The 15967-nt window shown below is 37.9% G+C and overlaps 2 protein-coding genes across 8 annotated transcripts in view; one reads left to right on the top strand and one right to left on the bottom strand.

The window, feature by feature from the left end:
• The window catches only part of VPS37A (VPS37A subunit of ESCRT-I), a 38106-nt gene extending 37292 nt beyond the window's left edge, over positions 1-814 (bottom strand). Inside the window, exon 1 of one of the 2 annotated variants that reach the window (XR_012124009.1) lies at positions 385-814. Coding sequence is in view for 1 of the 2 variants with exons in the window: in XM_073219090.1 (XP_073075191.1) it covers positions 385-512 (128 nt within the window). In the remaining variant the exon portion in view is untranslated. The remainder of the gene's footprint in view (positions 1-384) is intronic. The other variant, XM_073219090.1, reaches the window with a different exon arrangement.
• CNOT7 (CCR4-NOT transcription complex subunit 7) lies at positions 651-15118 on the top strand. Of its 6 annotated transcripts, none has more exons than XM_036997158.2 (7): positions 651-774; positions 2629-2839; positions 4653-4846; positions 7984-8145; positions 9608-9752; positions 11788-11898; positions 13500-15118. In XM_036997158.2, the coding sequence occupies exons 2-7, from the start codon at positions 2723-2725 to the stop codon at positions 13626-13628; spliced, it is 858 nt and encodes a 285-aa protein (XP_036853053.1). In that variant the 5' UTR covers positions 651-774; positions 2629-2722; the 3' UTR covers positions 13629-15118. The 6 variants fall into 6 exon arrangements, with proteins under 6 accessions (XP_036853053.1, XP_017509480.1, XP_036853073.1 ...); XM_017653991.3 differs by lacking the exon at positions 651-774 and adding an exon at positions 897-1062 and having other exon boundaries at positions 2629-2809; XM_036997178.2 differs by lacking the exon at positions 651-774 and adding an exon at positions 898-1062 and having other exon boundaries at positions 11788-11938; positions 13500-13634.
• The last annotated feature ends 849 nt before the right edge of the window (positions 15119-15967 follow it).

Here is a 15967-nt window from a genome sequence, read left to right as displayed (position 1 = left end):
ATTCTTTTGAGGCAAGTACTGTATTTTAACACTTCTGCCAAAGCAGCAATCATACAGGCATAGGAAAAAGCCCGTGAGGAAGCAGGGCAAAGCAAGAGATACAGGATGCAGATTAAGAAGCCGACCACAGCCAGCGGACGAGTCAAGCTGGGATGAGCAAATCGGTATCAGAAGAGCTGAGCAGTGGGGGAGCAAGCGGGAGGGAGGGGCCGGGGCAAAACCCTGAACGTGAGTCAGGGATGGGACGGCAAGTGTGCGACCCAGGACGAAGGGAGGTACACGAAAATGAAGCAGCAGGCGGGGAGTCGGCCTGAGGAGCCGTGAGTGCGGCCAGAGCCCGCCCGCCCGCCCGCCTTCCTCGCGTCGGAGTCAGCGGCCAGTCACCTGGAGTGTGAGTTCCGGAGGGACTCGATGAGGCGCTGCTTCTGCTGTTGGAGGCTGGTGAGGCCACCGGGGGACCCAGCTGCGGAGGAGGAGGAGGCGCTCTTGGTCAGAGGAAAGAGCCAGCTCATCCTCCACGGGTCCCCGGGCCCGAGGCCCTAAAGGCTCCGGCCTGCGTCTCCCAGGTGCTCAGTCCGACGGTTCTCCAGCGACAGGGAAGCGGGCCGGGAGGCCCGGGGCCCCAAGCGCCGGGCGGACCGCGTCTTCTCTAAGCAAGCCCGGCCGGAGGCGCTCGGCTCCCGGGGCGCAAGCTGTGACTACAGGGAGCCGGACGGGGGGCGCTCGCCCCCAGGAGCCGCCAGTCACGCCTTCACAGCCCGGACGCCCCAACCAGTAAGTCCGGGAGCCGGAGCGGCGGCGTTCCACCACCCAGGCTCCGTCACTTGCGTGCCCCGCCCCCTTGCGCGTGCGTCATCATGTAGCGCCCCCGTCAGGACGTGCAAGAAGCGACGGCGCTGCACGGTGCGGCGCAGCTCCGGCTCCGCTTTCTCTCTTCCTGGGCGTGAGGTGTCTATGGGGCACCCGCCGCCAACTCCGCTGCCGCCACCGCCGCCGCCGCCGCCGCCGGGTGCTGTCTCTATGGCGAGGAGGAGGAGGAGGAGCGCGAGCTCAGCGACACAAGTAGATCTTGGGTCTGCCGCAGACTTGCGGGGGGAGGGGCGGGCCGGGGAAGTGGGAAGGGGGCGGGAACGCGACGCAGAGGCTGCGCGATGGCGCCCGCTGAAGCGCGGCCTAACAAGGCCAGAGGTCGGCGCCTGGTGGAAGGAGGCAGGGTAACCCGCTGGGGATGTGTCAGGGGCGTGACGCGGAGTGATGACGTACAGGCTTTGTACCTGGGGCTTCGACGCTGTGGGACGAAAATTGGGAGTAGAGGGCGGTGGCCTAGGTCTTCTGCAGCTCTTGTGACTCAATCTGGCTCCTGTAAATGGTTATCACGCACTTTCTCACTAGCTCCCTGCAGGGAAGAGCGTTATCTATGACTTGAGTACCTCTGTGTTGTCTTCTCGGTTCTTTGGGAGCCTGCAGGACGGAGATGCTAGGTTCAGTAAGGCCTTTGATGCCTCCTCGGGGTTCCTGGAACTGTAGTGAGAGAGGGGTGGAGAAAAGGCAATGTTAAACTACAGGGTCTTCCAAAGTGTGTGTGTGTCAGAAACTACAGGGCTTTCCAGCGCGCGCGCGCGCGCGCGCGTGTGTGTGTGTGTGTGTGTGTGTGACAGGGTCTTCCAAAGTGTGTGTGTGTGTTTAGCGGAGTGGGGAGGGCTATAAAGAAGGGGTTCCCTAGGTCTTTGGTTTCTCTTCTTAAAGCCACTCGTGGTTACATTTGTCAGTGCAGGTGGGTTGGGTGGGGTGGAGTGTCACAGTTCCCTGTTTTACCCTGTTTGTTATAATTTTTTCGAACTCGAGTGAAAAATGAAGGAGCAGTTGGAATTTCCCTGCCCAGGAATCCAAGTGTTGGTCTGTACTGTTGTTATATACCAAAAAAAACTCGTGTTTATGGACCAGAAATGTGAGGTGTGAGTTTGGTAGTCAAGGAAGATGCTCAGATCTTTAGGACATTAGCAGGAAACAATTCGAAATGCAGACTATTATATTGCTTCCTTACTTTCTACCTCTTACAGGTAGGGACTTAACTTTCTATGGCTGTTACTTATTTCTTAGAAAGAGCTATTTTAAAAAAAAATTGATTTACTTTTGTCCCTTCTGTCTGACTTGAATGAAAGCCAGCCAGTAAAGTACATTTTGAATTAAATCAGATTTTGAATGTTCTCTTAATGAGGAGTAAAAGCAAACACTGCCTTTGTCCTGGTAACACCTGATCTTGTCACATGTGTATCTATATTAAACTTTTCATTTTTATCTGGAAATGCCTGTCTTTATAAAGTTTTATTCAGAGAGTGACTTGAATTCAGAGCAATCTTTCATTAGTGGAAAGTTATAAAAAATGATCAGTGTGTACACATAGAAAACACTATTTTTACATAACATTGTTACTGGAACCAGAAAACCTGTGTTTTAGTTTGTTCTTTTTACTGATAAGCTATGTGGCTTTAGACACATCACTTCCTAAACTTTGATTTCTTATGAATCAAGGACTTTGAAAAAATAATCTCTTAGGTTCCTATCAACTCAGTTATTCTGTGATTCAGATTTCTGGTATAGTTTTATATTTGTTTTTTATTTTGACAGGTACACAAATAAAGGGTAAAGTATTTTATGAAACAAGTCTTCAATCAAGTATAACATTTTGATGTTTGGCATCTAGACTCCTTGTGCCCTCACTATGCCAGCAGCAACTGTAGATCATAGCCAAAGAATTTGTGAAGTTTGGGCTTGCAACCTGGATGAAGAGATGAAGAAAATTCGTCAGGTTATCCGAAAATATAATTATGTTGCTATGGTATGCCTAAGAGAAAATCCTTAAAATGCTTCTAAAAAAGGAGGCAGAGAGATTTTACAAGTCTTGAATTCACCCAGTCTGGCTAATTTTTCTTCAGAGCTTAATTTAATGAAAAAATTTTGTCAATGTCCTTCAGCCAAAGATCACCAAGAACACACCTGTAATGTGACAAGTTAGTTGTGTTACGGCAGTGAGGGAGAATGTATACCTTTGCAGCTATGAGGCACTAGAGTTAAGAATGTTAGAAAGGGTTTTAGGATTTGGGCTTATGTTAGTTGGTTTTACAGAAGGTTTAAGGAAGCAGGGCTTTGCTCTGGAATGGATACTGCCAGGATCTTGGGGTAATTCCATGATAGAGGACATTAATAAGTCTTAAGTAGAAAGAAAGAAGACCAAGGCGGTAGGGAAACAAGTCCCTCATGTTAGCCAAGACAGAGGGATATTTGGTCATTTTTGTGGTTTGGACAATGTCTATATTTTTGTCTATGTTCAGTCATGATTACAGAGTAGCTTTGTCTGATGGTGAAATGTGAAATCGTTTATCAACAGAAGGAGTGCCAGGTCAGCTCCTAGAAACAGGAAGGCCTAACTGATAATGCCAGATGAGCTCCCAGAAGCCAGGGAGCTCCTGATATCCTTCACAAAATAAAAAATTCAGATCTCCCAGTGAAACATTGTTGATCTTCAGTTTTTTGTTTCGTTTTTGAGTTGTCAGTGGAGTTCTATGGACAGACGCACTGTGCTGTTAAGCATCTTGTTTTTGCATATACTAGTCAATATGCCTAGACTGTCTACTCAGCTTCATTTTTTTGCTTCTTCATTATTGTACCGTGTACACGTACTTGACCATTTTCTAGAGTATTAGTTCTAGGAAGCAGGAGTTAGGGTCTTAATCATCCATTCTTCCTCCTCAGCACGTAGCATAATGTAGCATCCAGTAAAGTGGTTCTTGAATGAGCCTGAATTTAGAGAGGTTTTAATTTCTTTACTAGTTCATAGTGACTTGGAATTTAGATTTTGTACTTAGTTTCCTAATTGGAATTTTAATAATAAACTGATACGTCATTTTCTTAGTATTTTTAATACAAATAAATAAATAGGCTTCTATGGGGAGAGGCACATTGGGTAAAATACGAATATTTGAGTGTGCTAGATGACATTCTATTTAATAAAGGTGTACTTACCCATGATTTAATAGAATTGAAGTTTTTTTTTTACTCAGTAGAAATTCATAGTAATCATTTATTTTTCAGTTGATAAGGAGTGACAGCATTAGAAATGTGATAACATTCTACAAGAATGAATGGGTGGCATGCAATTTGTGATGACATGCTTCCTCTGGAGGAAAAGTACTGTTTTAGGCCAAGAAATTAGGAGGTTTTGGTGTTTGGATAAACCTTGTTTCAGAAAAAGAATTGGAAACTATAATACATTTTCCAATTCTTTTTAACCAGTTCTTCATTGGTTTTAACATTAGAATACTGTGAGCAAAGTTTCACAGACCCCTTGAGAAACATGAGTTTATGATTTTGTTTCCCCTTACTTGAGAATAGAGTCCTTGATTGCATTTATAATGTGTATCATACACAGTAATTTTTTACTGATAATTTAAAGTAAGAAAAAGTCACTAAGTTTGTAGAGTTTTCTGGTTCTGAAAACTAATTTAGTTAAAAGGCACTATAATTAAATATGAATGCATAACATTTCATGTATAATAATGTTCTTAGACTTGCAATGAAAATTAATTATTCTAGTAACTTGCAGAATGTTTTTGACCTTTTGGTAACTAATGAATCTTAAAACTATTTTACAGGACACCGAGTTTCCAGGTGTGGTTGCAAGACCCATTGGAGAATTCAGGAGCAATGCTGACTATCAGTACCAACTATTGCGGTGTAACGTAGACTTGTTAAAGATAATTCAGCTAGGACTGACATTTATGAATGAGCAAGGAGAATACCCTCCAGGAACTTCAACTTGGCAGTTTAATTTTAAGTTTAATTTAACGTAAGTGAGAAATAAATATAACCCAAACTATTTTTTTAGTTTAATTTTAGGAGTAGATTTTTCTCAAGTATGGTGAATGAAATTTTAACTGAATTTGGCATAGTAATCCTGGAAATATTTAAAACCTAAAATTTTTGAAGGTTAAATGTCTTCTTTCTATTATGGGCAAAATAAATTAGGATGAAGATGACTTTTAAATTCAGTACTTTGAATTTTTAGAGATGTTATTTGAAAAGAGTGACTGCCAGTTTTTTTGAAATTTGGAAAACCTTGAGTATTGAAAATACTACTTGTAGAAAAAAACCTTGTGAGTTTCATTTTCAAATGCTGTGTGAAATTTGAACTACATACATTTTTGTTAAAAAATAGTTACCCTTCTTGTGATAAGGTTTTTATTAGTCAGATTCCAGTTTATGAGTAGATTACAAGTCAGAAGGGGTGAAGCACTGCTTAGAAACTTCAGTGCCATAGTATCTGTTATATAATGAAAAAAGTTGGATTTATTGAGATACCCTTCCTAAAGTGTTCTTTAGGGGAAATGAATAAAAAGTACTTATCTCTATTCAAACTGATAATAACTTTTGTAAGTACTGTCTTATTTTTTGTAAAATTGACATTTTCCTATTCTAGTAACATCTTTGTTCTAGTAACAACTGCTTTATTGCAGTCTCTAAAAGACATTCTTTTCTTATACAGAGAGTGCTGTTGTAGTTTTGCTACCATTTATGCTAACGTTAACATATTGGGAGGTGTTTAAGGAGAAAGTTATAATGAAAAATATTATTTAAGTAGAAAAGTCAGTTGGAAGATAAAACTAGTGCTTCCCAGTGTGGACACAGAGCACCATGAGTAGAGTCTTGGATATTTTGAGGAAAGACACAAATGAACTTTTTGATTGAGTGCCCAGAATGAATGTGTCCACAGCTCTGGTGGGCGCCAGGGACACATAGCTGAGTGTGTGCTCAGAATGAATGTGTCCACAGCTCTGGTGGGCGCCAGGGACACATGGTTGAGTGCGTGCCCAGAATGAATGTGTCCACAGCTCTGGTGGGCACCAGGGACACATGGTTGAGGAAAATTGGTCATGGGCACTATAACTTAGGGTCCCTGTATCTCTTTGTCTGCTTTCTGTTGCTGAAGTCCAAGAATTCAAATTGTTAGCTACTGATTAATGTATGAGAATTCTCTCCAAACTGAATTTGGACTTGATATGTCCAAGAAAATTGAAGTGGAATATTGCTTAGTTGTCAAGAAAAGAAGAAAGCTATGAAGAGAATTCCACTCAGAAGTCAGGAGATGAGAACCAGTTTTTTTAGAGTCATCAGTTTGATGATGTTACTAATATTTGAGAATCTATGACGGGATCATAGATTCAATGGTAAAAGGAAGTTGATTAAGAATATGGCAATGAAAAGAAGAAAAAGTAGCAAACAAGGGACAGCAGCATCAAAGGGTGGTTTTTTATTTTGTTGTTCAGATAAGGCATAAACATTTGAAGGTGAAGGGCAGTTGTCATTTAAGGAGTTGCAGGCTGTTCATATTTCATAGTTTTTGGAGATTGTGGGGGGCATCTTTGTATTACCAGTTTGAGTTTATGAAATGTTAAGCTTAGTAACCACCTGTGTATTTGTGATAATCTTAAGTACAGTGTATTTTCCTTTTTACCTTACTCATGATTTTTAGCATAAGTTTAGATATATAGCTTACATTTTAAAAAATGAATATGTGTGGTTAGTCAGGAGTGGATTGAGGTTAATGGGCATTTCCAAATTGTAAAGTCTCTCATGTGCATGTTTAAAAATGTGAATTTGTGTAGTAGGCTGAGTTAATACTTCCAGGTAGAGCGAATTTAGCAAATTCAGTACAGTTACTGAATTTAGCATATATAGTTGGGTTAGTTTCTGTCCGTAGGATGGTACTTGGTTATTACTTGCTATGGGATGTCTCTTGATGTGAGTGTTGGGGCCTGTGAGTTTCTTGTTGTTTAAGGTACTTATTTTTAATATAGTAAGGCCACAGTATCTGTTGTACAATGAGTATAATGAAAAAAGTTGGATTTATTGAGATACCCTTCCTAGTGTTCTGCAGGGGAAATTTTGATTTAAAACTGCCATGGCTCCCTTCTGTTTTTTAATATTTCAGTCGCTAGTTATTTTTCAAAGACATTTAAAAGCAAATTGATTTCCATAGACTAGACTATAAGAATACTTTTTTGGCTCAAGTATAATGTTCCTTTTAGTTTAGTAAGTCTTGTTAAAGCTCTTAATAGAATCTTCTCATGCTAAATGGTAGAAACCAGTATTCTTACAATTTAAAAAATACGAAAAATCCAGTGGGCAATACACAAAATACTTTTCACTTATTCTGAGAAACGTATACCTTTGTTTTGATATTTTTTTGCTTAAGTTAGTGTTTTGGATACCTATGTGTTTGTGCTTAAAAATTAGAGATGGTTTTCTTTTGGCTTTAGTAAAATACTGAAGGACTGGCTTATACTTAGATTTCCTGGCTTGATTTTGGTAAGGTAATCTTCTAGGATTAAGATTGTTAGAAGAAAAAAATTGTTGTTACAGTAGAGTCCTTCATTTTAAATAGTTTATTGTTTTTGAAATGGCTCATCATTAGCGAGAGCAGGCGTCTCCTTCTCCTTTAAGCTGGAATGTAGCGTCAGTCAGTCCCAGCAGACATTTCCCACTGGGTCTGCTCGATGCTGCTCTGGGCAAACAGACATGGCCCTCACCTGTGGCTACACGCCTTCTGGGAGCATTAAAGTGGCTGCTGAGACCAAAAGGCCCCAAAAAGAACATGTCTGTTACTTCATGGTGGTAGCCCTGGTGAGTAGAAGACCCTAAACTTAAATGTATTTCACTTATGAAAGGCTAAAGAAATTGAGTTGATAATAAGATTAAAATCTCACCATTGGTCTGTATATTGGAATGGTTATTTACTGTATGAACACTTTTCTAAAAACATTTATGTTTTCAGTGTCTTTTCCTTTCATATATACATGGAACGTTGGGAATAAGTGAACCCAAGCCAGTCCTCTATCTGGCACTGTAGTTGTAGATGTGAATGGGGGAAAAACAGTGTTTGAGGTATGGCACTTTTGAAGGTTATCTTTCTTTTTCTCCTGCCAGGGAGGACATGTATGCCCAGGACTCTATAGAGCTACTGACAACATCTGGTATCCAGTTTAAAAAACATGAGGAGGAAGGAATTGAGACCCAGTACTTTGCAGAACTTCTTATGACATCAGGAGTGGTCCTCTGTGAAGGGGTCAAATGGCTATCATTTCATAGGTAAAAAGCTTGTATTGAAAATGGCATTTGTGTAGCCATTTCCTTGCTGCTTTATGCTTGACTTGGGTCACTGTTTCAGTAGTTTCAGGCTTAGCTCTACACAGAATGGCCTGCCATACAACTGTCTCCTAACTTGAGGCACTAATGTTCGTCTACTTAAAGGTTAATTTAACAACATGGTATACATTTCAGCCTGTGAGCTACACAATATTGCATAGTGGAAACAGTACAAGCTGGAAAAGTAGATCTCTGTTTAAATCCAGCAATGCCACTTGGAATTTGTGTTACCAAGGGTTATTTAATTTTCTAAGCCTTAGACTGAAACCATTCATTTATCAAAAAAATATTATCTACCATATGCCAATTGCAGTGATAATCTAGGAACTAAGCTATAAACTAAGACTAAAATCTTTGTCCTCATGGAGATTATATGCTGGTAGAAGTAGGCGATTTTTGAAAATAATGCAATTTATGTAATGGTTTGTTAGATGGTGATAAGTGCTATGGAAAACACAGTGCCAGTGGTGAGTGTGTGGTGGATTTTAACATTTTTTAAATAGAGTGATCAGGAAAGCATCACTTAGAAGAAATTTCTTGTAGAATTGTTCTAACGACCAAAAAATGACATATTTAAAGCATCTAGTAAAGTACTTTCAACAGTGAATTCTCAGTAAGTGGTAGTTTCTGTTACTATAAAATAAAACTCGGTTGATTGGTTGAGAATTTCTAGAAAGAAAATTAGTTCTGTTTTGTAAAAGTAGACTTCCAAGTAGGAGAAAGAGTTTTCTTACCTATGTAAACTAAACTGGCAGCCCAGGGACTAAAAGTGACCTTTGGAATAATTTTATTTGGTCTTTTATTATGGTTTTTAAAAGCTTTGCATTATGCAGGTATTATTAATGTTCTTACACTTGTTCCACTTCTTACATTAAAAAAAAAATAGTGTCCTGTATGTTTTAGAATTTCCAGTTCTGGCCTATGGAGTGATTATAGTGAAGGGACTGTTCACATTGTAAATTTTGATGCAGTATTAAGCAATAATTTTTTGAGTTGGAGGGATTGAATATACTAATTCTCACTATCTTTTCTTTCTCCTCCACTTGACCCTTACCTCAGGAGACAAGACTTAAGCCTCTGTTAATTTGAGGGGTGTTTTTGAGTTCATTTTTTACTTTCTCAGTCATGAGGATACAAAAGAACTGGAATGCATTTTCCTATCCTTTTATTATATATGACATCTTTCATTCAGAAAAACACTCTGAGCAAATACTATGTGCTGGGCACTGTGGATATTAAAATGAACAAAACCAGAAAGGGTTCATGTTGTCTTAAAGTCCAGACTAGACTCTGATACATTTGAATATTTGTCAAGGATGTGACTTAAAATTTCTATCAGAAAAAACTTTTTTCACCTCTGTGGTACTTATGTGCCCTCTTCTGTATTCTTTTAACCCTTTTGTAGTGGTTACGACTTTGGCTATTTAATCAAAATCCTGACCAACTCTAATTTGCCTGAAGAAGAACTTGACTTCTTTGAGATCCTTCGATTGTTTTTTCCTGTGATTTATGATGTGAAGTACCTCATGAAAAGCTGCAAAAATCTCAAAGTAAGGTTTCAGTACTCAACACACTATTAAGACAAAGTGATTGACATAGAAGATCTAGACTGGGATGTTGTTTTAAATCACATTTTTAAGTTTTATGTTAGGTGCAGGTACATTATCTGATTGATCCTTTTTGCATAAACAGTTTCTAGGAAATGGTTTTTAAAGCTTCAGTATATATAGGCAGAATGTTTTCAAGAAAAATTCGAGCGAAGGATCAAATTTTGTCACTGCCAGATTGAAAATTATAAACTAGCACAGTAATGTGAAGACTAGTGAGGCTTTTCATGCACAGAAATGCAAGTTCTCACTCCTTCCCAACAGGCACATAATCTACCCATGCAAGATAAAGTCTGAAGTGTGCAGTATGCTAATGTAGTTAGTAGTGTGGCAGAGTTTTCCTTTCAGCTTATCTTGGCTAGAGATTAGTCACAGGATCATGTCCCTAGAATTAAATTACGTAGTTATAAGGGTTTTCTTCCCCCCGGCCCAAAGATGTCAACTTACTGCCATAGTAAATGTGTAGGTCCTGTCTAGACATAGCTTATATTCTGACACTGCTTAACTTGCGCATAATAATTTGTTACTTCTGAACATTATTTCTTTCAAAAGGAATGTTTCATTAGTAAGGAAAAGTGCTCCTTCAGTTTGAGAACGAATTCACCTATGGAGGTGCAGCTCCTAAGGAATACAGTGGTTTTATTTTTTTTTCAGCTACGTTTGTATTTAAGCTGTAACTTAAAAGCAAGAACATTTAGGTAAAGAGGTTGCTTCATAGAATCAACATTGGAGTTGATCAAGTTTTCTCACCAGGCATTGAGGAGTACAAGTTATACTTTTAGGAGATAGTAAAAACTTTAAGAGCTTTACTTTTAAGCAGAAAGAAGGAATTTTAGGAATTCAGTAAAAAAACTTTGCTTTTGACAAATGAACTAAAAATCATGAGAAGCCATCTTTTGGCCCTTGTTTCCTTGCCTCATTACAGGATAGAGCATATAACCAGGGAAATTTTTAAGAGATTACTTCATGTATGTAGTACCCAAGAACAGCAGAATTCTCTGCAATTTGAAGACACTTCTGTGACTCACACGAACTTGAAATAAGATACTCTTATGACTCTAGAAACTCAGTGCGCCCCCTGAAATTCAGTCTATAGCCTGAATGACCCTATTCTGTTGCTCTCCTAAGCAGCTGCACTGACACCTAATCCTTATGTTATTTTTAGCACAGAAGCAACTGCTATGCAAAGTACTCTTTTGACCTGTGAGGTAGAGAAGGGCTGCTTAAGTAGAGGCCTAAACAATTTAGAGGAATTTGTGTATTTTTTTGGTCCTGGTCTTTTTTCTCATCCCACACTCCCCCTTTTTCTCCTCTCCTTCCTTACCTCTGTCCTCCTCCTTTTATTCTGTCTCCCTTTCATCTCATGATCTTTCTTTTTTAATCCTAGCAATATTAATATAGGCAAATTTTTAGCAGGACCTTGTAAAGAGTTGTATTCTTAAAACATACTGTCTTTTTATGTAACAAAACCATAATTAAGCACTTAGTGAATTCCTAAGGATTTGGTTAGTCATAATAGCTTTTATTTTATGCAAAGTGTTTAGCTCAGACTATTTAGAGACAAATTGGTAGGAAGCTTAAAGAAAATTGGAAAGTAACTGCCAAGTATCAGTTTTATAATACTGATTGATGATGGATTGACTGAATACACTTGATAAGTGTTACCCTATATACCTATTACCTTGTATATGATCTGCTTCCCTCAGATCTTTAGGAATTACTTGACTGTCACGTGCCTTAAAGCATATGATGAAGATAAATTTTCCCAATTAAGACCTCATTTTCTATTAAATTATGAACTACTCTCACATTCAACAAATAACAATAGTAATTCACATTGTCTGGTTTTTCCTAGTCTTCATAAGGTGTGTCTTTACTGAACTTCAGTTATGTTTTGGTCAGTGTCTTAAGTTACACAGTTTGTGAATTCAGGCATTGCAGTGTTTCTCTTTTGACAGGCAGTTTTTCTTTCTTCTAGGGTGGTTTACAGGAAGTTGCTGAACAGTTAGAGCTGGAACGGATAGGACCACAACATCAGGCAGGATCGGATTCCTTGCTTACAGGAATGGCCTTTTTCAAGATGAGAGAAGTATGAAGACATCACTGCCTTTTTCTCAGTCGATTATTAGGTTGAGAACATTAAAAATCTTATGGCAAAATTTTGGGGGCAATAAGTACTTACTAAGTGAAGATATAAATAAGAGGTACCATGTAAGTCATATCCACCATACTTGAATGAATATTCAGAAATAAGTTACCTTGCAATGTAGTTCAGAAGGAAATGAAAAAATAGTTTCTTTGTAAATTAAAAATTTAAGTTACCTTAGAAATCACGTAGGTCCAACTAATTTCTTAGGCGAGAAAACTGAGGCCAGAGGCTAGTGATTTGTATCCAAGGCCACGGATATTAGTGGTGGAAGACTCTGGAGTTCTGCACACCACAGCGGTGCTGCTTCTGCCCAGGCAGGGCGTCCCTATGTTACGTTTCCCTTGGCATTATCATCTCTTAGGCATTAAACTGCTGGTAAAAAATACCTCTTGCTTATTGCTGTTCTTCAGTATTTGGAGGACTTGAGAGTGGGAATTGTGCTTTTTTAGAAAACTGAGTTTTACAAAGAGGTTTTGAATTTTAAAGGGGTTAAGTAAGCCTGAAGGTAGTTGAGTCAAGTCATATTGGCCAGACCCGCCATTAGTGGCTAAAGGCAGAGGTCAGTTCCTCATATAGAAAGCATTTGTGTCTGGAAGATGAAATTGAATGAACCCGTGTCAGCTCCTAGGTTATATACCGATACGTACAGGTACATCTCATTGTAAGTACATGCAAAGAAAAGAAAAATAGTTTTCCAAAAACAAATAGAATGGACTTTTTTGCTTACAAATAAAGGTGGTTTTTGCCAAATACTTTAGAATTCTTTTGAGTATATCCCCGTAGACATTAAGGAATTGACTGAGAACTCTTTTTACAGCTTCTTGTAGAAACTTAGTAATAAGGAAGCATAATAGCTTTTTCACCAAGTGATGCTGATTCAGAAGTGATCTGGACTGTGTCCATGGCAAGTAAATAGTTTGTCTTGTACTTCTTGCCAATGCTGCATTAGAGAATTAAAACCACCTTTGGATTTTCAGCTTTGCATTTTAAAAATGCCTTAATGGTTCAGGTAATGGTGGATTCTCTAGTACTTAATTGATTATCTTTATTTTCTTGGCTTCTTCCAAGGACAGTAACCTACTAAGAATGTTCAGATTTTACTGTCCGAGTGTGTCTAGGGCTTGCTTATTTGTAGCCAACTCAGCTGTGCACATAGATTCAAGATTACTTATAAGCCTAAATTTTTTTTCCCCATCATTGGCTATTTTCATTCATTCTTACCTTTGAGATTATTAAATTAATGGAATAAAAATGTCTGCCACTTTTCAATGATGGCACATTTTCATTAAAATGGTCTAAAGGTTAATTAAGAAAGACATGCGTTTATACATTTTTTTGTAGTCTTTGGTTTCTTTTGAGCTCTGTACTTCTTGAGAACATCAGTCTTATTCATTGAATTTAAGTGTGTGGCCTCAAGCACCACAGAAAAGAGCTGTCATTGTGCTTAATGAACAATCAGTACTTACATTGCTGAAATATAAATTACCAGTGGTACCTTTTGGTTAAAATTCTCTTTTTTTTTTTCCAAAATTCCTTTTTAGATGTTCTTTGAAGATCATATTGATGATGCCAAATATTGTGGTCATTTGTATGGCCTTGGTTCTGGTTCATCCTATGTACAGAATGGCACAGGGAATGCATATGAAGAGGAAGCCAACAAGCAGTCATGACATGAAATAGTCCTTTTATTTTTATTTCATTTGAGCTACACACATGCCTGTATATAGGTTTTATCTCTGGTTGAAATTCTTGAACAATACACAATACTTTTTTTTATAGCCCATTTTATTTTCTGCCTTTTAGTACTAAGTATGACGATTTGTATCTCAGATCTTACTGATAAATAGGAAAGCATTCAGGTTAAATTTGGCCTTAACTTAATGTACCTGTTAGCAGGCGTGTGTGACAGCACAGGAAAAGCTACATATTGAATATTTTGATAAACTTAACCTACTTGAGCTTGGTTTTTCAACTCTTTCTAAATTAACTAGCACTGACTGTAATTTATTTCTCTGTTTCATGTCTCCCTTCCATTCTGCAGGAGTTTTAGCTATTTGAGATTGTAGACCATCAATTTTGCACTTTAGAGAGTGATTCTGACTCAGATCCTCTGTTTTATCAGAAATTTTGGCTTTTCTTGCTCTTAGCTGGAAAGATGACCATCTGCCAACTTTACACAGTATTTTCTTGTTTTTGACCCATGGAATATAGCACATGCATTGTGTGAACGGTTGATTCAGCAAGACTACAAAAAATAGAAGTCAAACTACTGAGGAGCTTAATAACTGCTGTTTCTGTATGTTGTGTTTAATCTTCCAAGCACATTTAGTGTCTGTCGGTTTCTCATTGGCATGTGTAGGCTGTTCTGTGACTAAAGAATTTTTCAAAACCAGCTTTACACCCTTCAGGAAAAATCCCTTATGATTGGATGTTTTGTGTCTGCCAGGAAACTGGTATCCAAGATATTGAAGCTGTAGTTAATTTATAACAGCATACTTCCCTGATCTTTTTTTCTGTCATTGCTTACCCTTATTTTTAATTAAAAAAAATTATATTATAGCCATACTTACAATGCTCTTGATTTGTTGATTCTACAAATCAATTTCATTAAAGCCCAAAGGTAGCAAGTCTTTAGGTATATTTTATACCAAATTAGAAGAAAAAAAATTGTGCTTTCTTAGTTGTTACAAAAAAGAAATTTGGTGCAGAACAACAAAATACAAAAATTATATATATATAAGCTATATATATATATATATATATATCTACTAAAATTACCTGAGGAGTGTAATGCTTGTTTATTTTTTTGTGTATATCTTTGCAATCTATTTTATATATATGGACAAAAGAGACTGTGAAATATTTAGTCATCTAGAATATGTGACCAGACCAGAGCATGTGTAGGAAGACATTTTGGTAATCATTAATTCTACCCTGAAATGATAGATTACAAGTTATGATGTGTGTTACCTACATTTCAATCTATTAGCAAATCTCTAAATGTTAGCCACATTGGTTTGTATTCCTTGTACATTCTTGATTCATATTACTATGCTGTAACTGGGTGGTCCTTTTTAAACAAAACATTATTTGCAAAACAGAGGGTATTATTTGTTTTTAAAGCTTTTGTAAATAAAGGCTTCAGAAATGTTTTCTTATATATGTTGATGACTGGTAAATTTTATTTTAGAAATACTTATTTGGGGGATGTTTTAAATTTGGACAGCTGAACAGAATTCAGTTCACTTTATTAACGAGCTAATTATTAGTCTCAATTGAAAAATTGATCTGAGCTTTCCACATTTCAACACAACAGTGTTGGCTTATTTATGAATACCTCAACTAGATGTTAGGAATTGATTTGTATCTTGTTTCCAAGAATGCATTTATTCTGAAAGACAAAGTTTGGTGTAACTTACTATAGCTTCTTTTTAAAGCTGACATAGCAGGTGTCTAATAAGTTTTTTATTTTGATCACTTTAAATAACAGGAGTTATATAAAGATTGCCTTTTGAATAGGCACACAGTTGCTGAATTTTATAGTTTGTATCAATTTTGACTTCTGTCTCTAAAAAGTATAACTTCTGTAAGAGAAACATTATGACCTTTACGAAATTTGGATATAAATAATTGGCTGATAATTTTTTAGTGTTCCTGTGCCCTTCATTCTGGACTTACCATATTCTGTTAAGTATTAGAGCAAGAGTCAGCAAACGGCCTACCGGCCAGAATCAACCTGTTGCCTGTTTTTGTATAGCCAATGGCATTACAGTTTTAAAATTGTTAGGGGAAAAAAATTAGAAAAATACTTCCTGACAATTGAAACTATGAAATTCAAGTTTTAGTGTTTATAAATAAAGTTTTATTGGAATGCTGCCACACTGATCTTCAATGTACTGTCTGACTACTTTTGCAGTAAAATGGGAAAAACTGAGTACCTCCTACAGAAACTCTGTGGCATTCTCGTCATTGCACATTGCTCAGTTTGCTACAAAGTGAGTGATGCAGA

The sequence above is a fragment of the Manis javanica genome, chromosome 12, assembly GCF_040802235.1.
Source record: "Manis javanica isolate MJ-LG chromosome 12, MJ_LKY, whole genome shotgun sequence".
NCBI classification, from domain to species: domain Eukaryota; kingdom Metazoa; phylum Chordata; class Mammalia; order Pholidota; family Manidae; genus Manis; species Manis javanica.
This window is presented reverse-complemented; position numbering and strand designations above follow the sequence as displayed.

Excerpts from the sequence above, each read along its gene's own strand:
- CNOT7 (XM_036997158.2), top strand. The coding sequence starts at position 2,723 with ATGCCAGCAGCAACTGTAGATCATAGCCAAAGAATTTGTGAAGTTTGG. Across the intron at positions 2,840-4,652 it reads AATATAATTATGTTGCTATG|GACACCGAGTTTCCAGGTGT; the intron begins GTATGCCTAAGA and ends ACTATTTTACAG. Across the intron at positions 11,899-13,499 it reads CCTTTTTCAAGATGAGAGAA|ATGTTCTTTGAAGATCATAT; the intron begins GTATGAAGACAT and ends ATTCCTTTTTAG.